Source organism: Caretta caretta, chromosome 1 (genome assembly GCF_965140235.1).
Source record: "Caretta caretta isolate rCarCar2 chromosome 1, rCarCar1.hap1, whole genome shotgun sequence".
NCBI lineage: Eukaryota > Metazoa > Chordata > Testudines > Cheloniidae > Caretta > Caretta caretta.
Window position 1 is genome coordinate 14,665,402 of NC_134206.1, and position 20,870 is coordinate 14,686,271.

A 20,870-nucleotide genomic window follows, 5' to 3' on the forward strand; every position below is an offset into this window, starting at 1 on the left:
ATCCAAGATCTAGGGTACCATTTGATCTGGGGTAAATGATTGGTCTCATGGGACTGGAAACAACTTGTGTGTGTGTGAGACCATTTATCATTAGTTCATCTTGCCAGGGTGGCAAGGTAGACTGGAGAGCCTAAGGGGATTGTCTGTGTACTCCATGGTAAGACTGGTACAGAGATCCAGGAATTCACATGTTACTGTTTGGTGAAATCGAATTATAGAACATACGACTAGTTTGGGGTGTCTGCCCTGTTTTTGATCGTCTGCCCTGAGGTAGGCACTCCCAGTCATGAGTCCATTCCCAACAGTTTGACACTTCTACCTAAATGGATAGTTCCCTTCTCCCTTGGCATGGGGAAGATGTGCACGTAACTTCCCCAATAATATTACTGTGAATAGTGCACACCTCAACGCCAATAGTTTATTTTATGGGCGTTCAGTTGGCATGTTACTGACAGGGAAATCCCTTAGAAGTTTAATTTTGGAAAGTTTAACTTTAGCTGTGGACAGAACCTTACTGTCCAGCCTTTTTAAAAAAATAAGGCAACACTTAACACACAAATCCTCTCCATTCATTTAGTGTGTGTGTGTACAGACTTACACACTGATACCTTACTTCAAATGGTACTGTTGTGGAGGAATCTGGGCAATCAAATATAACAGTTAAGCAATTTTTGTTTCTTACCACAAGGAAATGACTGGAATATGTCTGCCTGATATTTGGTTTAAATTTTAAACTCTCATTTAATAGAAGAGGATTTGATTGTGGGACTGAATTGTCATATAAAATTATCCTGTGGGCAGGTTGAATAGGTCTGGAATAACTTGCATATAAATTCACTACCTTGAAAAAATATCATGCTAAAATATGTACTGGCTTAAGGAAGCCTGTATGAATATCTGCAATGTTTATTGACCTTACTGTGAGCATGAGACAACTAAAACCTCTCAACATGAGAAATTCTGAAAGTAGAGAGATTCCTGGCGGGTACTAGTTGAAATATTGCACAATGTGCCTGAGAGCTGTGGCTTTATAAAAATACTTCGCTTTAAAAAAAATGAAAATAAAATAAAAAAATATTAGCCAGAGCTCTGTCAATGCATATTATTTTCAAAAGTGCCTAAGTCTTGTTTTCATTTTCTGCTTTTGAAAAATGGGACATAAATTGGATTCTGGCTCCTAAGTCACTTAGGCACTTTTGAAAATTTTACTCAGTACCTTTGCTGATGTAGAAAACTGAGTAAAACGGCCCACTCTTAGTACTGATACCAATTTGTGATGAGCAGCAAATGCCAGCAAAGTTTTGAAAGAAGAAAATACAAAGGGGCCCAGAATGATTTGAAGTTAAGCATAAAAGAACTAAAGGGGGTTGAAGCCAGGGGGAAAACGCAATATTCTGTCTTTTCCTGTGGGCTTGTGTACACTTAAAATGCTGCAGCGGTGCAGTTGCACTGCTTCAGTGAAGACACTACTTGTGCTGACAGGAGGGGCTCTCCTGTTAGAGTAGATAAACCACCTCCCTGAAAGCCAGTCGTTAGGGCGAAGGGAGAATTCTCACATTGATGTACTGCTGTCTACACTGGGTGTTCGGTGGGCTGAACTGCATCGCTCGGGGTGTGGATTTCAGTTATCCTCAACTAATTCCCTAGCATAGACCCAGGCCGCCTCCGTCTGTAGGTAATGTGTGGGGGCGGGGGGAAATGATCCAGACCTTTGAAAAGGAGTATCCTGGAAACCAATGAAGCTGAGACAGCACAGTCAATAGGACAGCAAATTAAACAGAAGTCTGCCCTATGATATGGCAGCAAAATAAGCCAATGCACGTTTGAACTGTATATTTATCCCATCACTGGAACGTCTCTACATGCCTATGCGACATAACTGGAAAATGGTGTTCATTTCTGGGCATCTTAATCCTAGACATACATGGATAAATTGCACTGAATTCAGAGAAACCCTATAGAAAACAGGGTTCTGGAGGAATTGTTTCTTGGGGGGGATTTTAAAGGAATGAAATGTGTAGCTTGACTGAAAGGGTTGGACAGCAGAATCTGCAAACACTTTGAAGAATAAACAAAAGAATTTCAAAGGAATTATTTAGCATAAGATTGAAATGAGGATTCATACCACTGAAGATAGAAGGGAGAGGACATAGATCAAGATCAAAAGCAAATGCTAGTGAGCTTGTTGAATTAGCAACAATTGTTCCTGTGCACTGAAGACAGAACTGAGAAGAGTCTTTTTTTGTGTAGGAACTTTGCATGACAGAAATGTGAACAGTCTGAACTCTAATTGAGAACTCATCTTAACTGTACAGAATTCCATGTGGGTCAGGAAGTTATCTGTGTCCTAGAGAGTCCATGACTCTGGGAAGCAGGCATGTTTGGTTTTCCTGTCTGCTCTCATTACCCCATGGAGTTCCTCAGCTTGCTGGGAACCTGGCTCCCTGTTCTAGTGGTGTGTATTTGCAACCTTTCTCCATAAGTATCCCTTTAGCTGCTTAGGGCAGTTGAATTCTGAGCTAGCTGTGGGTATGCTGGTATATAAAGCTTTGAACATAAAACTATATTGTGCATGTTGAAATTTAACATCTGCTTCCATTGTGGGGAGCCAAACTGTTTTGAAGAATGCTAATAACTATGGATATTTGAAAAAGAAAATTAGTATTTTAGCCTTATTAAAATATTATGAAAGCTGGAAGTGGATCCTTTCATCAGTCTCCGCAAATTTCTAAAAGGAATAATTCCCAATTGTTTAGAATGGAGATAAAAGTGGGGGAAAGTTACAGGGTAACAAACTTCAATCTGTGTGTCTTTATTAGGACAAGTCTTCTAAAATTCATGGAGGAATTACTGGTGCAGACTAACGCATTATCTTCAAGATGCATTGTAGTCCAATATAGATAAACTTACTTAGTTTTAATATGTAAAGTCCTTGGTATAAACAGGTGTATGGGAGTTGGCTCTTTGGATCAAGAACTGTAGATGGTCATTTATTATTTATTTGGTATATGCAATCGGATCAAGCCAAACCGATCAAGCGTTCTTATCAGCAATGTTCAGAGCATAAACACCTCCGGGAAGCTGTCATTTTGCAGTCCTCAACAATGTGCGTCATGGTTTGTGGCTGCCCACATTGACGTAGTGGACTGTCTCTAAAATGCCACTGAAATTCTGCTGCTGCCACTTCTCCATCTCTAAGTATTCTAACTGAATTGCAAGTGTAAAACTGCAGATTCTTGGAGCAGGTGGAGCTACTGTAATTAGTGTGAACGTGTCAGGAAATCCTGACTTCAAAATGCTAACCAACTGGGTTTACTACTTATGAGTAAGTAGAGAGCAGTATTGAGGTGACTGACAGCAAAAAATGTAAGAAAGATTGGCTTTACAAATGCAGCACTAAATCCTGTTCTTAAAAATCTCTAAGAATGTAGTTCAAGCAATTACCCATTAATGCAAAAATTTAAGAAAACCTCTCTAAACTAAGTTATGGAAAATTTTGTTCTATATGGAGCTATCCCATACTTAGCCCTGGTCTACTCTAGGACTTTAGGTCGAATTTAGCAGCATTAAATCAATGTAAACCTGCACCTGTCCACACGATGAAGCCCTTTATTTCGACTTAAAGGGCTCTTAAAATCGATTTCCTTACTCCACCCCTGACAAGTGGATTAGCGCTTAAATCGGCCTTGCCGGCTCGAAATTGGGGTACTGTGGACACAATTAGACGGTATTGGCCTCCGGGAGCTATCCCAGAGTGCTCCATTGTGCCCGCTCTGGACAGCACTCTCAACTCAGATGCACTGGCCAGGTAGACAGGAAAAGAACCGCGAACTTTTGAATCTCATTTCCTGTTTGGCCAGCGTGGCAAGCTGCAGGTGACCATGCAGATCTCATCAGCAGAGGTGACCATGATGGAGTCCCAGAATCGCAAAAGAGCTCCAGCATGGACCGAACGGGAGGTACGGGATCTGATCGCTGTATGGGGAGAGGAATCCGTGCTATCAGAACTCTGTTCCAGTTTTTGAAATGCCAAAATCTTTGTCAAAATCTCCCAGCGCATGAAGGACAGAGGCCATAACAGGGACCCGAAGCAGTGCCGCGTGAAACTGAAGGAGCTGAGGCAAGCCTACCAGAAAACCAGAGAGGCGAACGGCTGCTCCAGGTCAGAGCCCCAAACATGCCACTTCTATGATGAGCTGCATGCCATTTTAGGGGGTTCAGCCACCACTACCCCAGCTGTGTTGTTTGACTCCTTCAATGGAGATGGAGGCAATACGGAAGCAGGTTTTGGGGACAAAGACGATGATGATGATGATGATGATGATAGCTCACAGCAAGCAAGCGGAGAAACCGTTTTTCCCGACAGCCAGGAACTGTTTCTCACCCTGGACCTGGAGCCGGTACCCCCCGAACCCACCCAAGGCTGCCTCCTAGACCCAGCAGGCGGAGAAGGGACCTCCGGTGAGTGTACCTTTTTAAAATACTATACATGGTTTAAGAGCAAGCATGTGAAAGGATTACTTTGCCCTGGCATTCGCGGCTCTCCTGGATGTACTCCCAAAGCCTTTGCAAAAGGTTTCTGGGGAGGGCAGCCTTATTGCATCCTTCATGGTAGGACACTTTACCACTCCAGGCCAGTAACACGTACTCGGGAATCATTGTACCACAAAGCATTGCAGTGTATGTTTGCTGGCGTTCAAACAACATCCGTTCTTTATCTCTCTGTGTTATCCTCAGGAGAGTGAGAGATAATTCATGGTCACCTGGTTGAAATAGAGTGCTTTTCTTCAGGGGACACTCAGAGGAGCCCATTCCCACTGGGCTGTTTGCCTGTGGCTAAACAGAAATGTTCCCCGCTGTTAGCCACAGAGAGGGGGGAGGGTTGAGGGGGTAGCCACGTGGTGGGGGGAGGCAAAATGCGACCTTGTAACAAAAGCACATATGCTATGTATGTAATGTTAACAGCAAGGTTTACCCTGAAAGAGTGTAGCCACTGTTTTATAAAATGTGTCTTTTTAAATACCGCTGTCCTTTTTTTTTCTCTACACCAGCTGCATGTGTTTCAATGATCACAGGATCTTCTCCTTCCCAGAGGCTAGTGAAGCTTAGAAAGAAAAAAAAAAACGCACTCGCGATGAAATGTTCTCTGAGCTCATGCTGTCCTCCCACACTGACAGAGCACAGACGAATGCATGGAGGCAAATAATGTCAGAGTGCAGGAAAGCACAAAATGACCGGGAGGAGAGGTGGCGGGCTGAAGAGAGGGCTGAAGCTCAAATGTGGCGGCAGCGTGATGAGAGGAGGCAGGATTCAATGCTGAGGCTGCTGGAGGACCAAACCAGTATGCTCCAGTGTATGGTTGAGCTGCAGCAAAGGCAGCTGGAGCACAGACTGCCACTACAGCCCCTGTGTAACCAACCGCCCTCCTCCCCAGGTTCCATAGCCTCCACACCCAGACGCCCAAGAACGCGGTGGCGGGGCCACCGGCCAACCAGCCACTCCGCCACAGAGGATTGCCCAAAAAAAGAAGGCTGGCATTCAATAAATTTTAAAGTTGTAAACTTTTAAAGTGCTGTGTGGCATTTTCCTTCCCTCCTCCACCACCCCTCCTGGGCTTCCTATTTGTGTGATGAATGAATAAAGAATGCATGAATGTGAAGCAACAATGACTTTATTGCCTCTGCAAGCAGTGATCGAAGGGAGGAGAGGAGGGTGGTTAGCTTACAGGGAAGTAGAGTGAACCAAGGGGCGGGGGGTTTCATCAAGGAGAAACAAACAGAACTTTCACACCATAGCCTGGCCAGTCATGAAACTGGTTTTCAAAGCTTCTCTGATGCGTACCGCGCCCTCCTGTGCTCTTCTAACCGCCCTGGTGTCTGGCTGCGCGTAACCAGCAGCCAGGCGATTTGCCTCAACCTCTCACCCCGCCATAAATGTCTCCCCCTTACTCTCACAGATATTGTGGAGCACACAACAAGCAGTAATAACAGTGAGAATATTGGTTTCGCTGAGGTCTAAGCGAGTCAGTAAACTGCACCAGCATGCCTTTAAACGTCCAAATGCACATTCTACCACCATTCTGCACTTGCTCAGCCTGTAGTTGAAAAGCTCCTGACTACTGACCAGGCTGCCTATGTACGGCTTCTTGAGCCATGGCATTAAGGGGTAGGCTGGGTCCCCAAGGATACATATAGGCATTTCAACATCCCCAACAGTTATTTTCTGGTCTGGGAATAAAGTCCCTTCCTGCAGCTTTTGAAACAGACCAGAGTTCCTGAAGATGCGAGCGTCATGTACCTTTCCCGGCCATCCCATGTTGATGTTGGTGAAACGTCCCTTGTGATCCACAAGAGCTTGCAGCACTACTGAAAAGTACCCCTTGCAGTTTATGTACTCGGCGGCTTGGTGCTCCAGTGCCAAGATAGGGATATGGGTTCTGTCTATGGCCCCACCACAGTTAGGGAATCCCATTGCAGCAAAGCCATCCACTATGACCTGCACATTTCCCAGGGTCACTACCCTTGATATCAGCAGATCTTTGATTGCGTGGGCTACTTGCATCACAGCAGCCCCAACAATAGATTTGCCCACTCCAAATTGATTCCCAACTGACCGGTAGCTGTCTGGCGTTGCAAGCTTCCACAGGGCTATCGCCACTCGCTTCTCAACTGTGAGGGCTGCTCTCATCTTGGTATTCATGCGCCTCAGGACAGGGGAAAGCAAGTCACAAAGTTCCATGAAAGTGCCCTTCCGCATGCAAAAGTTTCTCAGCCACTGGGAATCGTCCCAGACCCGCAACACTATGCGGTCCCACCAGTCTGTGCTTGTTTCCCGAGCCCAGAATCGGCATTCCACAGCATGAACCTGCCCCATTAGCACCATGATGCATGCATTGGCAGGGCCCATGCTTTCAGAGAAATCTGTGTCCATGTCCTGATCACTCACGTGACCGCGCTGGCGTCGCCTCCTCGCCCGGTATCGCTTTGCCAGGTTCTGGTGCTGCATATACTGCTGGATAATGCGTGTGGTGTTTAATGTGCTCCTAATTGCCAAAGTGAGCTGAGTGGCCTCCATGCTTGCCTTGGTATGGTGTCCGCACAGAAAAAAGGCGCGAAACAATTGTCTGCCGTTGCTCTGACGGAGGGAGGGGCGACTGATGACACAGCTTACAGGGTTGGCTTCAGGGAGCTAAAATCAACAAAGGGGGTGGCTTTACATCAAGGAGTATTTCAGGCAGGACTTCACGGAGGGTTCCAATAAGAAATGGTGCACCTAAGTTATTGTTCTTATTGGAACAAGGAGGTTAGCCTGGCCTCTGATTGATACATGGCTAGATTTACCTCACTGCACCTTCTCTGTGGGTGACTGCAGTGTGACCTAGAGGAATGAGTCCCCTAGACGGGGGAGGAGGCAAATGAGTACAAAACAAATCTGGTCTATTTCTTGTTTTGATCCACTCCATCTATCTTTTACATCTTTGGCTGGCAGCAGACGGTGCAGAAGGACTGCATGCCATCCACATCTCATGGCTGCCCGGCAGAAGATGGTACAGTACGACTTCTAGCCATCCTCATCTCTTGCCTGCCCGGCAGAAGATGGTACAGTACGACTGCTAGCAATCCGTATCGCCTGCCTGCTCACCATAAGACGGTTCAATAGGACTGACTGCAGGACTAAAGAGAATGACCTGGTCAAGTCACTCCAAATTTAGTCCCTGCGCCCATGTCTGCCCAGGCGCTCCCAGCCGACGTGGCCAGGAGCACCTCGGACACAACGAGGACGGCTACCAGTCGTATTGCACCGTCTGCTGCTAGAAGGCAATGGGTTGCTGCTATTGCGTAGCAATGCCGTACCGTGTCTGCCAGCACCCAGGAGTCATAGGGTGACAGTTACCTGAGCGGGCTCCATGCTTGCCGTGGTATGGCGTCTGCGCAGGTAACCTCAGGAAAAAAGGCGCGAAACGATTGTCTGCCCTTGCTTTCATGGAGGGAGGGAGGGAAGGGGGGCCTGCCGATATGTACCCAGAACCACCCGCGACAATGTTTTAGCCCCATCAGGCATTGGGATCTCAACCCAGAATTCCAATGGGCAGCGGAGACTGCGGGAACTGTGGGATAGCTATCCACAGTGCAACGCTCCGGAAGTCGACTCTAGCCTCGGTACTGTGGAAGCACTCCATCGAGTTAATGCACTTAGAGCATTTTCTGTGGGGACACACACACTCGAATATATAAAACCGATTTCTAAAAAACCGACTTCTATAAATTCGACCTTATTCCGTAGTGTAGACATACCCTTACAGTGCAATGGCAGTTACAATACTGTAGTGGAGATTACTAATACTGTTGACCTGTTTTAGTTTAAAATGAATACAAATACCCTTCAGAGGTTCATTCCCTCACCTCCATGCACGAGCAATGCACTTCATGTGTGGGACTCGCGATATTTTTATTTTGATCAGTGTCAGTCATTTCATAATAGGACGACTTAGCTAAAAGGCACTATGGCAGTGGCATGTTTGTCTCACTACAGGGTAGTACCTTTCCATATGAAATTATCATCACCTGAAAATAAGGAAACAAAATATTCAGGTATCTAAGCTATTAAATTACAATTATTACATGGGAACAAATTGGCCAACAGCTCGGCACTGCATCCAGACTTGAAGACAGTTGAGTTCACCTACACTGGATTTCAGATGATAGTCTCTCGAAGGCTTCACATCCCAGGACCTGTCCTCTGGTCAAGAATTAAGACAGTTCTCTCTCAAGTTCCAGTCAATAGCACTTGTGCAGCTGAGTTTTCACTGCTGTTCTGTATACATGTCATGCCACAGGAGCGGAGTGCACTGCCAGTTCAGAAGCAAATTCAAACTAGAATCTCTAGCTGTACTTCCTTTGGGATAACAATCTACACCACTGGCATGGCCTGTCTAAAACCAATCTATGGTACAAACTCGTCATGCATAATGGCCATGAATCCCTTGTATTTCGGAACTCATGAGCATTCACATACTACCATTGTTTCAGGCTGCTTTGTGTTTTTGGCTATACTGACTTTGATTTTAAAAAAATTCTAGTTTTGGAGTAAATTGAGATCCTTACTGTAAGCATAGTCTCACCTTGAAACCTTGTTTAGGTGGATTCTGTTTTGTATCTCTATTCTGAATATGTTTTAACTGGCTGAGGAACAATGTGGCTTCATATAATCATGGAAGTGTAGGTTTGGAAGGGACCTCTAGAGTAATCTATTCCATCCCCTTGCACTGAGGGAGGACCAAGTATACCTACACCATCCCTGACAGATTGTTTGGTCTTAAATAGAAAAAATCTCTGATGGGGCTCTTGAGTTGCTGTTTTTGTTTCTGGACTCATGGTTTGGGATTTCTAAAGGGAACTGAGCACTGAACTCCCCTTTGAATCCTTTGAAAACTCCTCCTATGCTTTATGAGAGCATGGAGTATTGGAAATTTCCCATGTTCTGTTCCCTTGACAGATTAAAGCTAATATGCCTTATTCTCAATCACTTTACACCCCATGTAGATGCTTACACCTGTGCAAAGTGAATATAAAATGCTGCTATTCTGTACGGTCCTTTCTGAGCCAAATTGATAAGATGAACTATCTTGTAAAGCAAACGTTTTCTTATAGTCATAAGTATGGCCCCGTTGTTTTACCAGTTGCTTTATAGTATTGGTGAGTTAATTAAAGCTAAATTATGTGCCTTATGGGAAGTATTTGACATGTTTATCTTTTCAGAGTCCGCTCCTCTTCTCCCGAATAGTATTGGAAGTGCTAGATTCCCCTATGGTACTTTCTAGTGCTCTGGGAAGGAGTTTTAAGCTTTTTTAAAGCTTTTTGTTTTGCCATTACATTCCTTCACAGTTCTTTTAATTTCTAGTTAAAAATAGATTCAGCAGTATGTGGTGAGTGCCCATCTCCCCTCCTGCTCCTGTTAGCTAGATTGAGGGGTGCTGAAAATGTAATAACCACCCCATAATATCCAGATCTTCATCCGCTTAGGTCTCGCAACTTCCAGTTAGTTGTGGCACAGTGGGGGCTCCCCTGTGACAGCCCATCATATCCCACTTACCTAATCTCCTATAGATGCACTATGAAGTTCTGTGATGCGAGTCTCAACCTAGCTAATGGGGAGGACATTTGACACACATGGCAGAGTTAAGACCGTAGGGGTACATTTTGGACATCTAATTACAAAACCTCAGTATCTAAAGAGACCATTGGTATTCTTCCCCTTTTAAAATGGGAGTCAGTAGTTTTGGGTTCATATTGTTTCTGCTGTTTGGAGTAACCAGTATATTCATTACAAGGGCACATTATATAAAAAATATTTCATTCCTTCTATAACTTGTGTTTTATTTTCAGGCTTCATAGAGCCCAGTGTGCAATTAAACAGACTCAGGTAACTGTTCAGAAAATAGGAAGGGAGATTGAAGAAAAACTGAGACTTACATCCACAAGCAATGGACTGGTAGGCTTTGACATTCAACTTTGAAATCTTACTCTTGCAGACTTCCTTAAAAGAATGCAGTTAAATGATGCCCAATGGACACAAGCATCTTTTAAAACTTCAGTATAAAACACCCTTTACATTTAATATCAGCTATTTTGAATGGAAACTTATCTGGAAAGTGCAATGTATTGGATTTTGGATTACATCTACATAACAGAGAAGGTGGGGGGGGGGATTAATAGGTCACTTTATATTTTACATTGCTAATGCGTAAACATCAACTGTATAATGAACACAAAACATTTGCCAGCAAAAATAAAATTTTAGAGATTGGGATTAATGATCTACCAGTGGAAAAAAAGTGTGGTGGTTTCTAGTTGTTTGGGTTGAGTCTAATAATTGTACTACTTTGCAGCCCAGTCTTTTGGGCTCAGCGCAATGCGTGTAACAACTTCTCAAACACACAAATGACACAGCCATTATAAATATTTACTGTGATTTAGTTATAGCTTTGTATTCTTGTCCTCACTGGCTTTTAGAGAGAAGCAACATATTAGCACTAGTTTCTCTCACAGAAGAGCTGAGCTCAGTTCAGAGCTGTGAGCTAATATAGCCAAAACTGTTCATGGTGACTTCATTTAGAAATTTATATTGGCATCCATTGGCAGGCTTCTGGCGCCTTGTATCCATTTGAGAAAAAAAAAAAGCCAAGCATTTTGTGATGTGCTAGGTCCTGGACTGAGAATACTGAACTAATTTCAGTAAGTGTCTCAAACTAGGCAAAGGTTTTGACAAAATATGGAATATCCATGTTTAATCCTGTTAACTATAGAGTGGGTGAAAAGTAATTATTCATTTTACTCACGTGACAAACCTTTAGATCCAAAGATTTGGTGTATATTTTGATGAGTGGCTCTTTCAAAATTTGGTTCATTGTCTTTAGTACTGATTCATAGATTCATAGATATTAGGTCAGAAGGGACCATTATGATCGTCTAGTCTGACCTCCTGCACAACGCAGGCCACAGAATTTCACCCACCACTCCTACAAAAAAACCCCTCACACCTATTTGTGCTATTGAAGTCCTCAAATTGTAGTTTAAAGACTTCAAGGAGCAGAGAATCCTCCAGCAAGTGACCCGTGCCCCATGCTACAGAGGAAGGCGAAAAACCTCCAGGGCCTCTTCCAATCTGCCCTGGAGGAAAATTCCTTCCCGACCCCAGATATGGCGATGAGCTAAACCCTGAGCATATGGGCAAGATTCATCAGCCAGATACTACAGAAAATTCTTTCCTGGGTAACTCGGATCTCACCCCATCTAATAGCCCATCACAGGCCATTGGGCCTATTTACCATGAATATTTAATTACCAAAACCATGTTCTCCCATCATACGATCTCCTCCATAAACTTATCAAGTTTAATCTTAAAGCCAGATAGATCTTTTGCCCCCCACTGCTTCCCTCGGAAGGCTATTCGAAAACTTCACTCCTCTGATGGTTAAAAACCTTTGTCTAATTTCTAGTCTAAATTTCCTAGTGGCCAGTTTATATCCATTTGTTCTTGTGTCCACATTGGTACTGAGCTTAAATAATTCCTCTCCCTCTCTGGTATTTATCCCTCTGATATATTTATAGAGAGCAATCATATCTCCCCTCAACCTTCTTTTAGTTAGGCTAAACAAGCTAAGCTCCCTGAGTCTCCTTTCATAAGACAAGTTTTCCATTCCTCGGATCATGCTAGTAGCCCTTCTCTGTACCTGTTCCAGTTTGAATTCATCCTTCTTAAACATGGGAGACCAGAACTGCACCCAGTATTCCAGGTGAGGTCTCTCCAGTGCCTTGTATAACGGTACTAAAACCTCCTTATCCCTATTGGAAATACCTCTCCTGATGCATCCCAAGACTGCATTAGCTTTTTCACAGCCATATCACATTGGCGGCTCATAGTCATCCTATGATCAACCAATACTCCAAGGTCCTTTTCCTCCTCCGTTACTTCTAATTGATGCATCCCTAGCTTATAACTAAAATTCTTATTAATCCCTAAATGCATGACCTTACACTTCTCACTATTAAATTTCATCCTATTACTATTACTCCAGTTTACAAGGTCATCCAGATCCTCCTGTAGGGTATCCTTGTCCTTCTCTAAATTGGCGGTACCTCCCAGCTTTGTATCATCTGCAAACTTTATTAGCACATTCCCACTTTTTGTGCCAAGGTCAGTAATAAAAAGATTGGTCCCAAAACCGATCCTTGAGGAACTCCACTGATAACCTCCCTCCAGCCTGACAGTTCACCTTTCTGTAGGACCCGTTGTAGTCTCCCCTTTAACCAATTCCTTATCCACCTTTCAGTTTTCCTATTGATCCCCATCTTATCCAATTTAATATTCCCCATGTGGCACAGTATCAAATGTCTTACTAAAATCTAGGTAAATTAGATCCACTGCGTTTCCTTTGTCTAAAAAATCTGTTACTTTCTCAAAGAAGGAGATCAGGTTGGTTCGGCGCGATCTACCTTTTGTAAAACCATATTGTATTTTGTTCCATTTACCATTGACTTCACTGTCCTTAACTACCTTCTCCTTCAAAATTTTTTCCAAGACCTTGCATGCTACAGATGTGAAACTAACAGGCCTATAATTACCCGGATCACTTTTTTTCCCTTTCTTAAAAATACGAACTATGTTAGCAATTCTCCAATCATACAGTACAACCCCTGAGTTTACAGATTCATTAAAAAATCTTGCTAATGGGCTTGCAATTTCTTTTGCCAATTCCTTTAATATTCTTGGATGAAGATTATCTGGGCCCCCCAATTTAGTCCCATTAAGCTGTCTGAGTTTCGCTTCTACCTCAAATATGGTAATGTCTACCTCCATATCCTCATTCCCGTTTGTCATGCTACCATTATCCCTAAGATCCTCTTTAGTCTTATTAAAGACTGAGGCAAAGTATTTGTTTAGATATTGGGCCATGCCTAGATTATCCTTGACCTCCACTCCATCCTCAGTGTTTAGTGGTCCCACTTCTTCTTTCTTTGTTTTCTTCTTATTTATATGACTATAGAACCTTTTACTATTGGTTTTAATTCCCTTTGCAAGGTCCAACTCTACTTGACTTTTAGCCTGTCTCACTTTATCCCTACATGTTCTGACCTCAATAATGTAGCTTTCCTTGTGGATCCCTCCCTTCTTCCACTCCCTATATGCTTTCTGCTTTTTCTTAATCACCTCTCTGAGATGCTTGCTCATCCAGCTTGGTCTACAACTCCTGCCTATGAATTTTTTCCGCTTACTTGGGATGCAGGCTTCCGATAGCTTCTGCAGCTTTGATTTAAAATAATCCCAGGCCTCCTCTACCTTTAGATCCATAAATTCTTCAGTCCAATCCACTTCCCTAACTAATTTCCTTAATTTTTGAAAGTCAGCCCTTTTGAAATCAAAAACCCTAGTTGCAGATTTATTTTTGTTAATCCTTCCGTTCAGTTTGAACTGAATTAGCTCATGATCACTTGAGCCAAGATTATCCCCTACAACCATTTCTTCTATGAGGTCCTCACTACTCACCAAAACCAAATCTAAAATGGCATCCCCTCTAGTCGGTTCAGCAACTACTTGCTGAAGGAATCCATCAGCTATCGCATCTAGGAAAATCTGAGCCCTATTATTATTACTAGCACTCGTCCTCCAGTCTATATCTGGGAAGTTAAAGTCTCTCGTGATCACACAGTTTCCATTAGTATTTACTTTATTAAAAACATTAAAAAGGGCTCTATCCATATCCAAATTAGATCCCGGCGGTCTATAGCACACCCCAAGCACTATCCCAGGGGAGGCTCTAATAGTTTTCTTCCCCAATTTAATTTTTGCCCAGACAGACTCAGTCATATCCATTTCATCGCTTCTTATTTCTTTACATTCTATCTCACCATTGATATACAGTGCTACTCCACCACCTTTACCTTTATTTCAGTCTTTCCTAAACAGCACATACCCTTCAATACCTGTAGTCCAGTCATGACTACTATTCCACCATGTTTCTGTTATTCCTATAATATCTGGTTTCACTTCCTGTACCATAGCTCTAGTTCCTCCATTTTGTTACCTAGGCTCCTCGCATTAGTGTACAAACATCTTAATTTTTGCTGTTTGGCCTCACTCACATTCTGTACCCTATTAGGCATGGTTATTTTACTACCAGTATAACCTATTAGACTTGTATCTATACTGCCCTTCCTCCTACCCATGGCTGTATCTACTCTTACTTAATTTTCTTTCCTCTCAATGCTAAATTCTGGCGTGGAGATTACCTGGACATCTCCCAACCATCTCCCCCTAATTCCTAGTTTAAAGCTCTCTTAATCAGTTGTGCCAGCCTCCATCCTAGAAGTCTATTTCCTTCCCTACTCAGATGAAGTCCATCCCAAGAGAACTGTCCTCTATCCATGAATGCCTCCCAGTGGCCATACATCCCAAAGCCCTCCTTATAGCACCACTGCCTAAGCCATCTGTTGATAGTCATAATCTTGTCACACCTTTGTTGCCCTTCTGTAGTGGGATTCTGCCTGTTCCTAGAGATCACCTGAGCCTCAGTTTCCTTCAGCGTCTTCCCCAGCCTAGCATAGTCTCCCTTAATACTTTCCAGCGAGAATCTAGCCGTATCTTTTGTTCCCACATGAAGGATAATTAGGGGATTCTTTCCCGCTTCCTTTAGAATCCTTTTCAACCTCAGGTCTATATCCCGTATCTTAGCACCTGGAAGACAGTACACCCTCCTATTCTCTGGATCAGCTCTGGTTACAGGCCTATCTATTCTTCTCAGTAAAGAGTCCCCAATCACATAGACCTGTCTTTTCCTAGTGAGGGTGCTATTCTCCAGTCTATCCCCTGTTCCCTCTGGCTGCAAGTTCTTTCCATTCCTGTTCTCCCTTGTAATCCTCTTTAACCCATCCTGTATCCTCCTGGGGCTCATATTTGGTGTAATCTCCATTAACTCTTCCCCTTTTCCTATAGGACTAGCCGCTCTTCTCTTCTTCCTTGCCCTTCCACCTTCAGTGACTACCTGCTGAGCCCCTTCTTCATTTTCCAACTCTGCATACCTATTCTTAAGCTCTGTTTCTCCTTCACTAGCCCGTCTTTTCCTCTGCCTGTTTCTTTTAGTCACATGCTTCCACTGACCACTTTCCTCACCCGGTCTCCCCTCAGAATTCCCCAGTCCTGCTTCCATCTGCAAGTCTGAGCTTTTCCCTTCAGATACCTCATGTCTTTGCTCCATAATCTGCTCAAACCCCTTCCTAAACTCTACCAGACTTTCCACCTGCATCTCCAAACCTTGGATCTTTTCCTCCATCAGCTCTATCAGACGGCATTTCATACAGACAACTCTCTCTTACCAGGTGCCCCCTCCAGAATCACGTACATACCACAGCTTCCACATCCAGTCATCTTCATTGTGTCTTCCGCTACATGGGTCACCCCCACTGCTGCCTCTGTGGCTGTCATTGCCTTTCCACCTAAATCCTGTTAATCTGGGAAACACCAAAACACCACCACCCACAACAAACAACAAGCACCACAAGACAAACTCCCACTCAGACTCCCCTGTTTACAGCTCTGTTTGCTAGCTCCTGTGCCGCTGCAGCTGTCTGTGCCACTGTCTGACTGGCTGCTACCTTTTAGGACCCCTAGTGAGAGAAGCCCCGCCCCCTAAATCAGGGCTCAGCTTCAGGTGTGCAGTGTTTCTAGCTGTCTTTCCATATGCCGTATGTACAGATATATTTCCCTACAGGTACAGATGCTACTGTGCAAAGAAGTATATAAAATATATATACTAGACCCAGTCAAAATGCTGCAGCTTCCCAACAGACTTGCGTGTTACATCAGACAAAGCCAGACTTGATAGGCTAGTTTCTGGGAAATGATGCTGTCTCCATTGATGCCTTTTCCTCTGCTGCCCTTGAAGCATATTATTGTGTGCATGTTCCCGTTAAAAAAAAAAAAAAAATCAATAACTGAAAATCCTATTTGTAACTATAATTTAGGCATGGTTTCTTGGCAACTGGTTAGCCCAACCTTCGGTGCTGCTGCCAGGGAATGCACATAATTGAATCGGTTACTGTGTTTAATTCAGGTAATCTTTTCGGTATATTTATTGATAATCTTCTTTTTTTTTTTTTAATAGAAAAAAAAGAGTGAGTGTTTACAGTTGAAGATTTTGGTGCTTCGGCATGAGCTGGAGAGGCAGAAGAAGGCACTGGGTCGAGAGGTGGCCTTATTGCATAAGAAACAAAATATGTTACTTGACAAAGGTGAGTGCAGAATGAAAGGAATTTTCCAGTGCCAATATTCACAGCTCCCTATCCAAAAGGCCAAGTAGCCTGCTTTGAGAGCATGAAAACTACTACAAAAGTGATATAGCTTCAAGTCAGCGGCACTGCTATGGGTAGCTGCATGGCCCCACAGTATGCTAACATTTTTATGGCTGACTTAGAACAACGCTTCCTTAGCTCTCGTCCGCTAACACTCCTACTCTACTTACGCTACATTGATGACATCTTCATCATCTGGACCCATGGAAAAGAAACCCTTGAGGAATTCCACCATGATTTCAACAATTTCCATCCCATCATCAACCTCAACCTAGACCAATCCACACAAGCGGTCTGTTTCCTGGACACTACTGTGCTAATAAGCGATGTTTACATAAACACCACCCTATACCGGAAACCTGCTGACCACTATACCTACCTATATGCCTCCAGCTTCCATCCAGGACACACCACACGATCCATTGTCTACAGCCAAGCTCTAAGATACAACCACATTTGCTCTAATCCCTCAGACAGAGACAAACACTTACAAGATCTCTATTAAGCATTCTTAAAACTACAGTACCCACCTGCTGAAGAAACAGATTGACAGAGCCAGAAGAGTAGCCAGAAGTCACCTACTACAGGACAGACCCAACAAAAAAATAACAAAACACCACTAGCTGTCACCTTGAGCCCCCAGCTAAAACCTCTCCAGCGCATCATCACAGATTTACAGCCTATCCTGAAAAATGATCCTTCACTCACAGATCTTGGGAGACAGACCAGTCCTGGCTTACAGATAGCCCCCCAACCTGAAGCAAATACTCTCCAGCAACCACACACCAAAAACACTAACCCAGGAACCTATCCTTGCAACAAAGCCTGATGCCAACTCTGTCCACATATTTATTCAAGTGACACCATCATAGGATCTGATTACATTAGCCACGCCATCAGGGGCTCGTTCACCTGCACATCTACCAATGTGATCTATGCCATCATGTGCCAGCAATGCCCCTCTGCCATGTACGTTGGCCAAACCGGACAGTCTCTACTCAAAAGAATAAATGGACACAAATCTGACATCAAGAATCATAACATTCAAAAACCGGTAGGAGAACACTTCAGCTTCTCTGGCCACTCATTAAAAGATTTAAGGGTGGCGATTTTGCAACAGAAAAGCTTCAAAAACAGACTCCAACAGGAAACTGCTGAGCTTGAATTAATATGCAAACTAGATACCATTAACTTGGGTTTGAATAGAGATTGGGAGTGGCTGGGTCATTACACATATTGAATCTATTTCCCTAAGTTAAGTATCCTCACACCTTCTTGTCAACCGTCTAAATGGGCCATCCTGATTATCACTGCAAAAGTTTTTTTTCTCCTGCTGATAATAGCTTATCTTAATTAGCCTCTCGGAGTTTGTATGGCAACTTCCAACTTATCTGTATGTGTATATATATATTTCTTCTTACTATATGTTCCATTCTATGCATCCAGTGAAGTGGGCTGTAGCCCACGAAAGCTTATGCTCTAATAAAATTGTTAGTCTCTAAGGTGCCACAAGTTTTCCTGTTCTTTTTGCGGATACAGACTAACGCTGCTGCTACTCTGAAACATTTCATCTTGTATACATAGCTGGATTCCCACTTTAAAGTTTGCAGCCATATGTGACATCTTGAGTCCAAAAGGCTTGCACTTAGCCTGTGCAAGCTCTGTATTAAAAGAATTATCAAGTCACAGCATACCAGAGTGATATTAGAAGATGCAAGTGAAGTGACATCAAAAATACTTGTCTGATATCAATCAGGCATAACAGCTAAAAACACATAAGATTGCTGTATGTGGAGATCACACCAAGAAAGTCAAAGAACTGGAAGGGACCTCGAGAGGTCATCTAGTCCAGTCCCCTGCACTCGTGGCAGGACTAATGATCTAGACCATTCCTGACAAGTGGTTGCCTAACCTGCTCTTAAGTCTCCAATGATGGAGATTCCACAACCTCCCTAGACAATTTATTCCAGTGCTTAACCACTCTACAGTTAGGAAGTTTTTCCTAATGTCCAACCTAAACCTCCCTTGCAGCAATTTAAGCCCGTTGCTTCTTGTCCTATCCTGAGAGATTAAGAAAAAAAAATTTTTTTCTTCCTCCTACTTGTAACATCCTTTACATACTTAAACTGTTATGTCCCCTCTCAATAGTCTCTTTTTTCCAGACTAAACAAACCCAATTTTTTTTGAAGTTTCCCTCATAGATCGTTTTCTAGATCTTTAATCATTTTTGTTGCTCTTTGGACTCTCTCCAATTTGTCCACATCCTTCCTGAAATGTGGGGCCCAGAACTGGACACACTACTCCTGTTGAGGCCTGAGTAGAGCAGAAGAACTACTTCTCATGTCTTGCTTTCAACACTCCTTCTAATACATCCCAGAATATTTGCTTTTTTTTGCAACAGCTTTACACTGTTGACTCATATTTAGCTTGTCATCCACTATGACCCCTCAGATCCCTTTCCACAGTACTCCTTCCTAGGCAGTAATTTCCCATTTTATGTGTGTGCAACTGATTTGTTCCTTCCTTAATGGAGTACTTTACATTTGTCCTTATTGAATTTCATCCTGTTTACCTCAGACCATTTCTCCAGTTTGTCGAGATCATTTTGAATTTTAATCCTATCCTCCAAAGCACTTGCAACTCCTCCCAGCTTGGAATTGTCTGCAGACTTTTTACTCTGTATGCCATTATCTTAAATCTTTGATGAAGATATTGAACAGAACAGCATGACTGAACCACTGATAAATATTCTCTCTGGGAACAGTTTTCCAACCACTTTTGCACCCACCTTATAGTAGCTCCATTTAGGTTGCATTTACCTAATTTATTTTTGAGAAGGTCATGCAAGACCGTATCAAAAGCTTTACTAAAGTCAAGATATAGCACATCTACTGCTTTCCCCTCTATCCACAAGGCTTGTTACCTTGTCTAAAAAAGCTGTCAGGTTGGTTTGACATGATTTGTTTTTGACAAATCCATGCTGACTGTTACTTATCACCTTATTATCTTTTAGATGTTTGCAAACTGATTGCTTAATTATTTGCTCCATTATCTTTTCAGGTACAGAAGTTAAGCTGACTGGTCTGTAATTCCCTGAGTTGTCCTTATTTCCCTTTTTATAGATGGGCACCATATTTACCCTTTTCCAGTCTTCTGGAATCATAGAATATCAGGGTTGGAAGGGACCTCAGGAGATCATCTAGTCCAACCCCCTGCTCAAAGCAGGACCAATCCCCAATTTTTGCCCCAGATTTCCAAATGGCCCCCTCAAGGATTGAACTCACAACCCAGGATTTAGCAGGCCAGTGCTCAAACCACTGAGCTATCCCTCCACCCCCCAAATCTCTCCCATCTTCCATGACTTTTCAGATATAATTTCTAATGGCTCAGATATCTCCTCAGTCAGCTCCTTGACTATTCTGGGATGCATTTCATCAGGCCCTGGTGACTTGAAGACATCTAATTTGTCCAACTTACTTTTAACTTGTTCTTTCCTTATTTTAGCCTCTTCTGATCCTACCTTATTTCACTGGCATTCACTATGCTGGACATCCAATCACTACCAACTTTCTTGGTGAAAACTGAAACAAAAGTCATTAAGCACCTCTGCCATTTCCACATTTTCTGTTCTTATTCTCCCCCTCCCCCCCATTGAGTAACAAGGCTACCCTGTCCTTAGCTCCATGCTTAATCCAAGCAGTTAGCAATATCCGACATGTACTAAAGCAACGTCACAACACAGTAAGTGATGGTGTAATAATAACACACCTCAAATTAAATTAGTCAAGGATGAGGGATTATTACTAACATTGCAATAATGCCTAGGTTTCACATTATAGAGCCAGACCCCATTCTACTAGGCACAGTACAAAAACAGTCCCTACCCCAAGAAGCTTACTATCTAAGTAAATGCTTTAACCCTCAGTCTGTTGGTACAGAATAAAGCATATTGTTAATATACTCTATTAACACTAAGTGCTGATCTTTTTTTAAAGATCTATGGACTGAGCACCACAAATAAAA

General features: G+C 43.0%; 1 protein-coding gene across 2 annotated transcripts in view; it reads left to right on the forward strand.

The window, feature by feature from the left end:
- Positions 1-20,870, forward strand: part of UVRAG (UV radiation resistance associated) — a 164,327-nt gene that overhangs the window by 57,636 nt on the left and 85,821 nt on the right. For both annotated transcript variants that reach the window (XM_048839927.2, XM_048839937.2), the window contains exons 7-8: positions 10,386-10,491; positions 16,661-16,787. In XM_048839927.2, the coding sequence (XP_048695884.1) occupies positions 10,386-10,491; positions 16,661-16,787 (233 nt within the window). The remainder of the gene's footprint in view (positions 1-10,385; positions 10,492-16,660; positions 16,788-20,870) is intronic.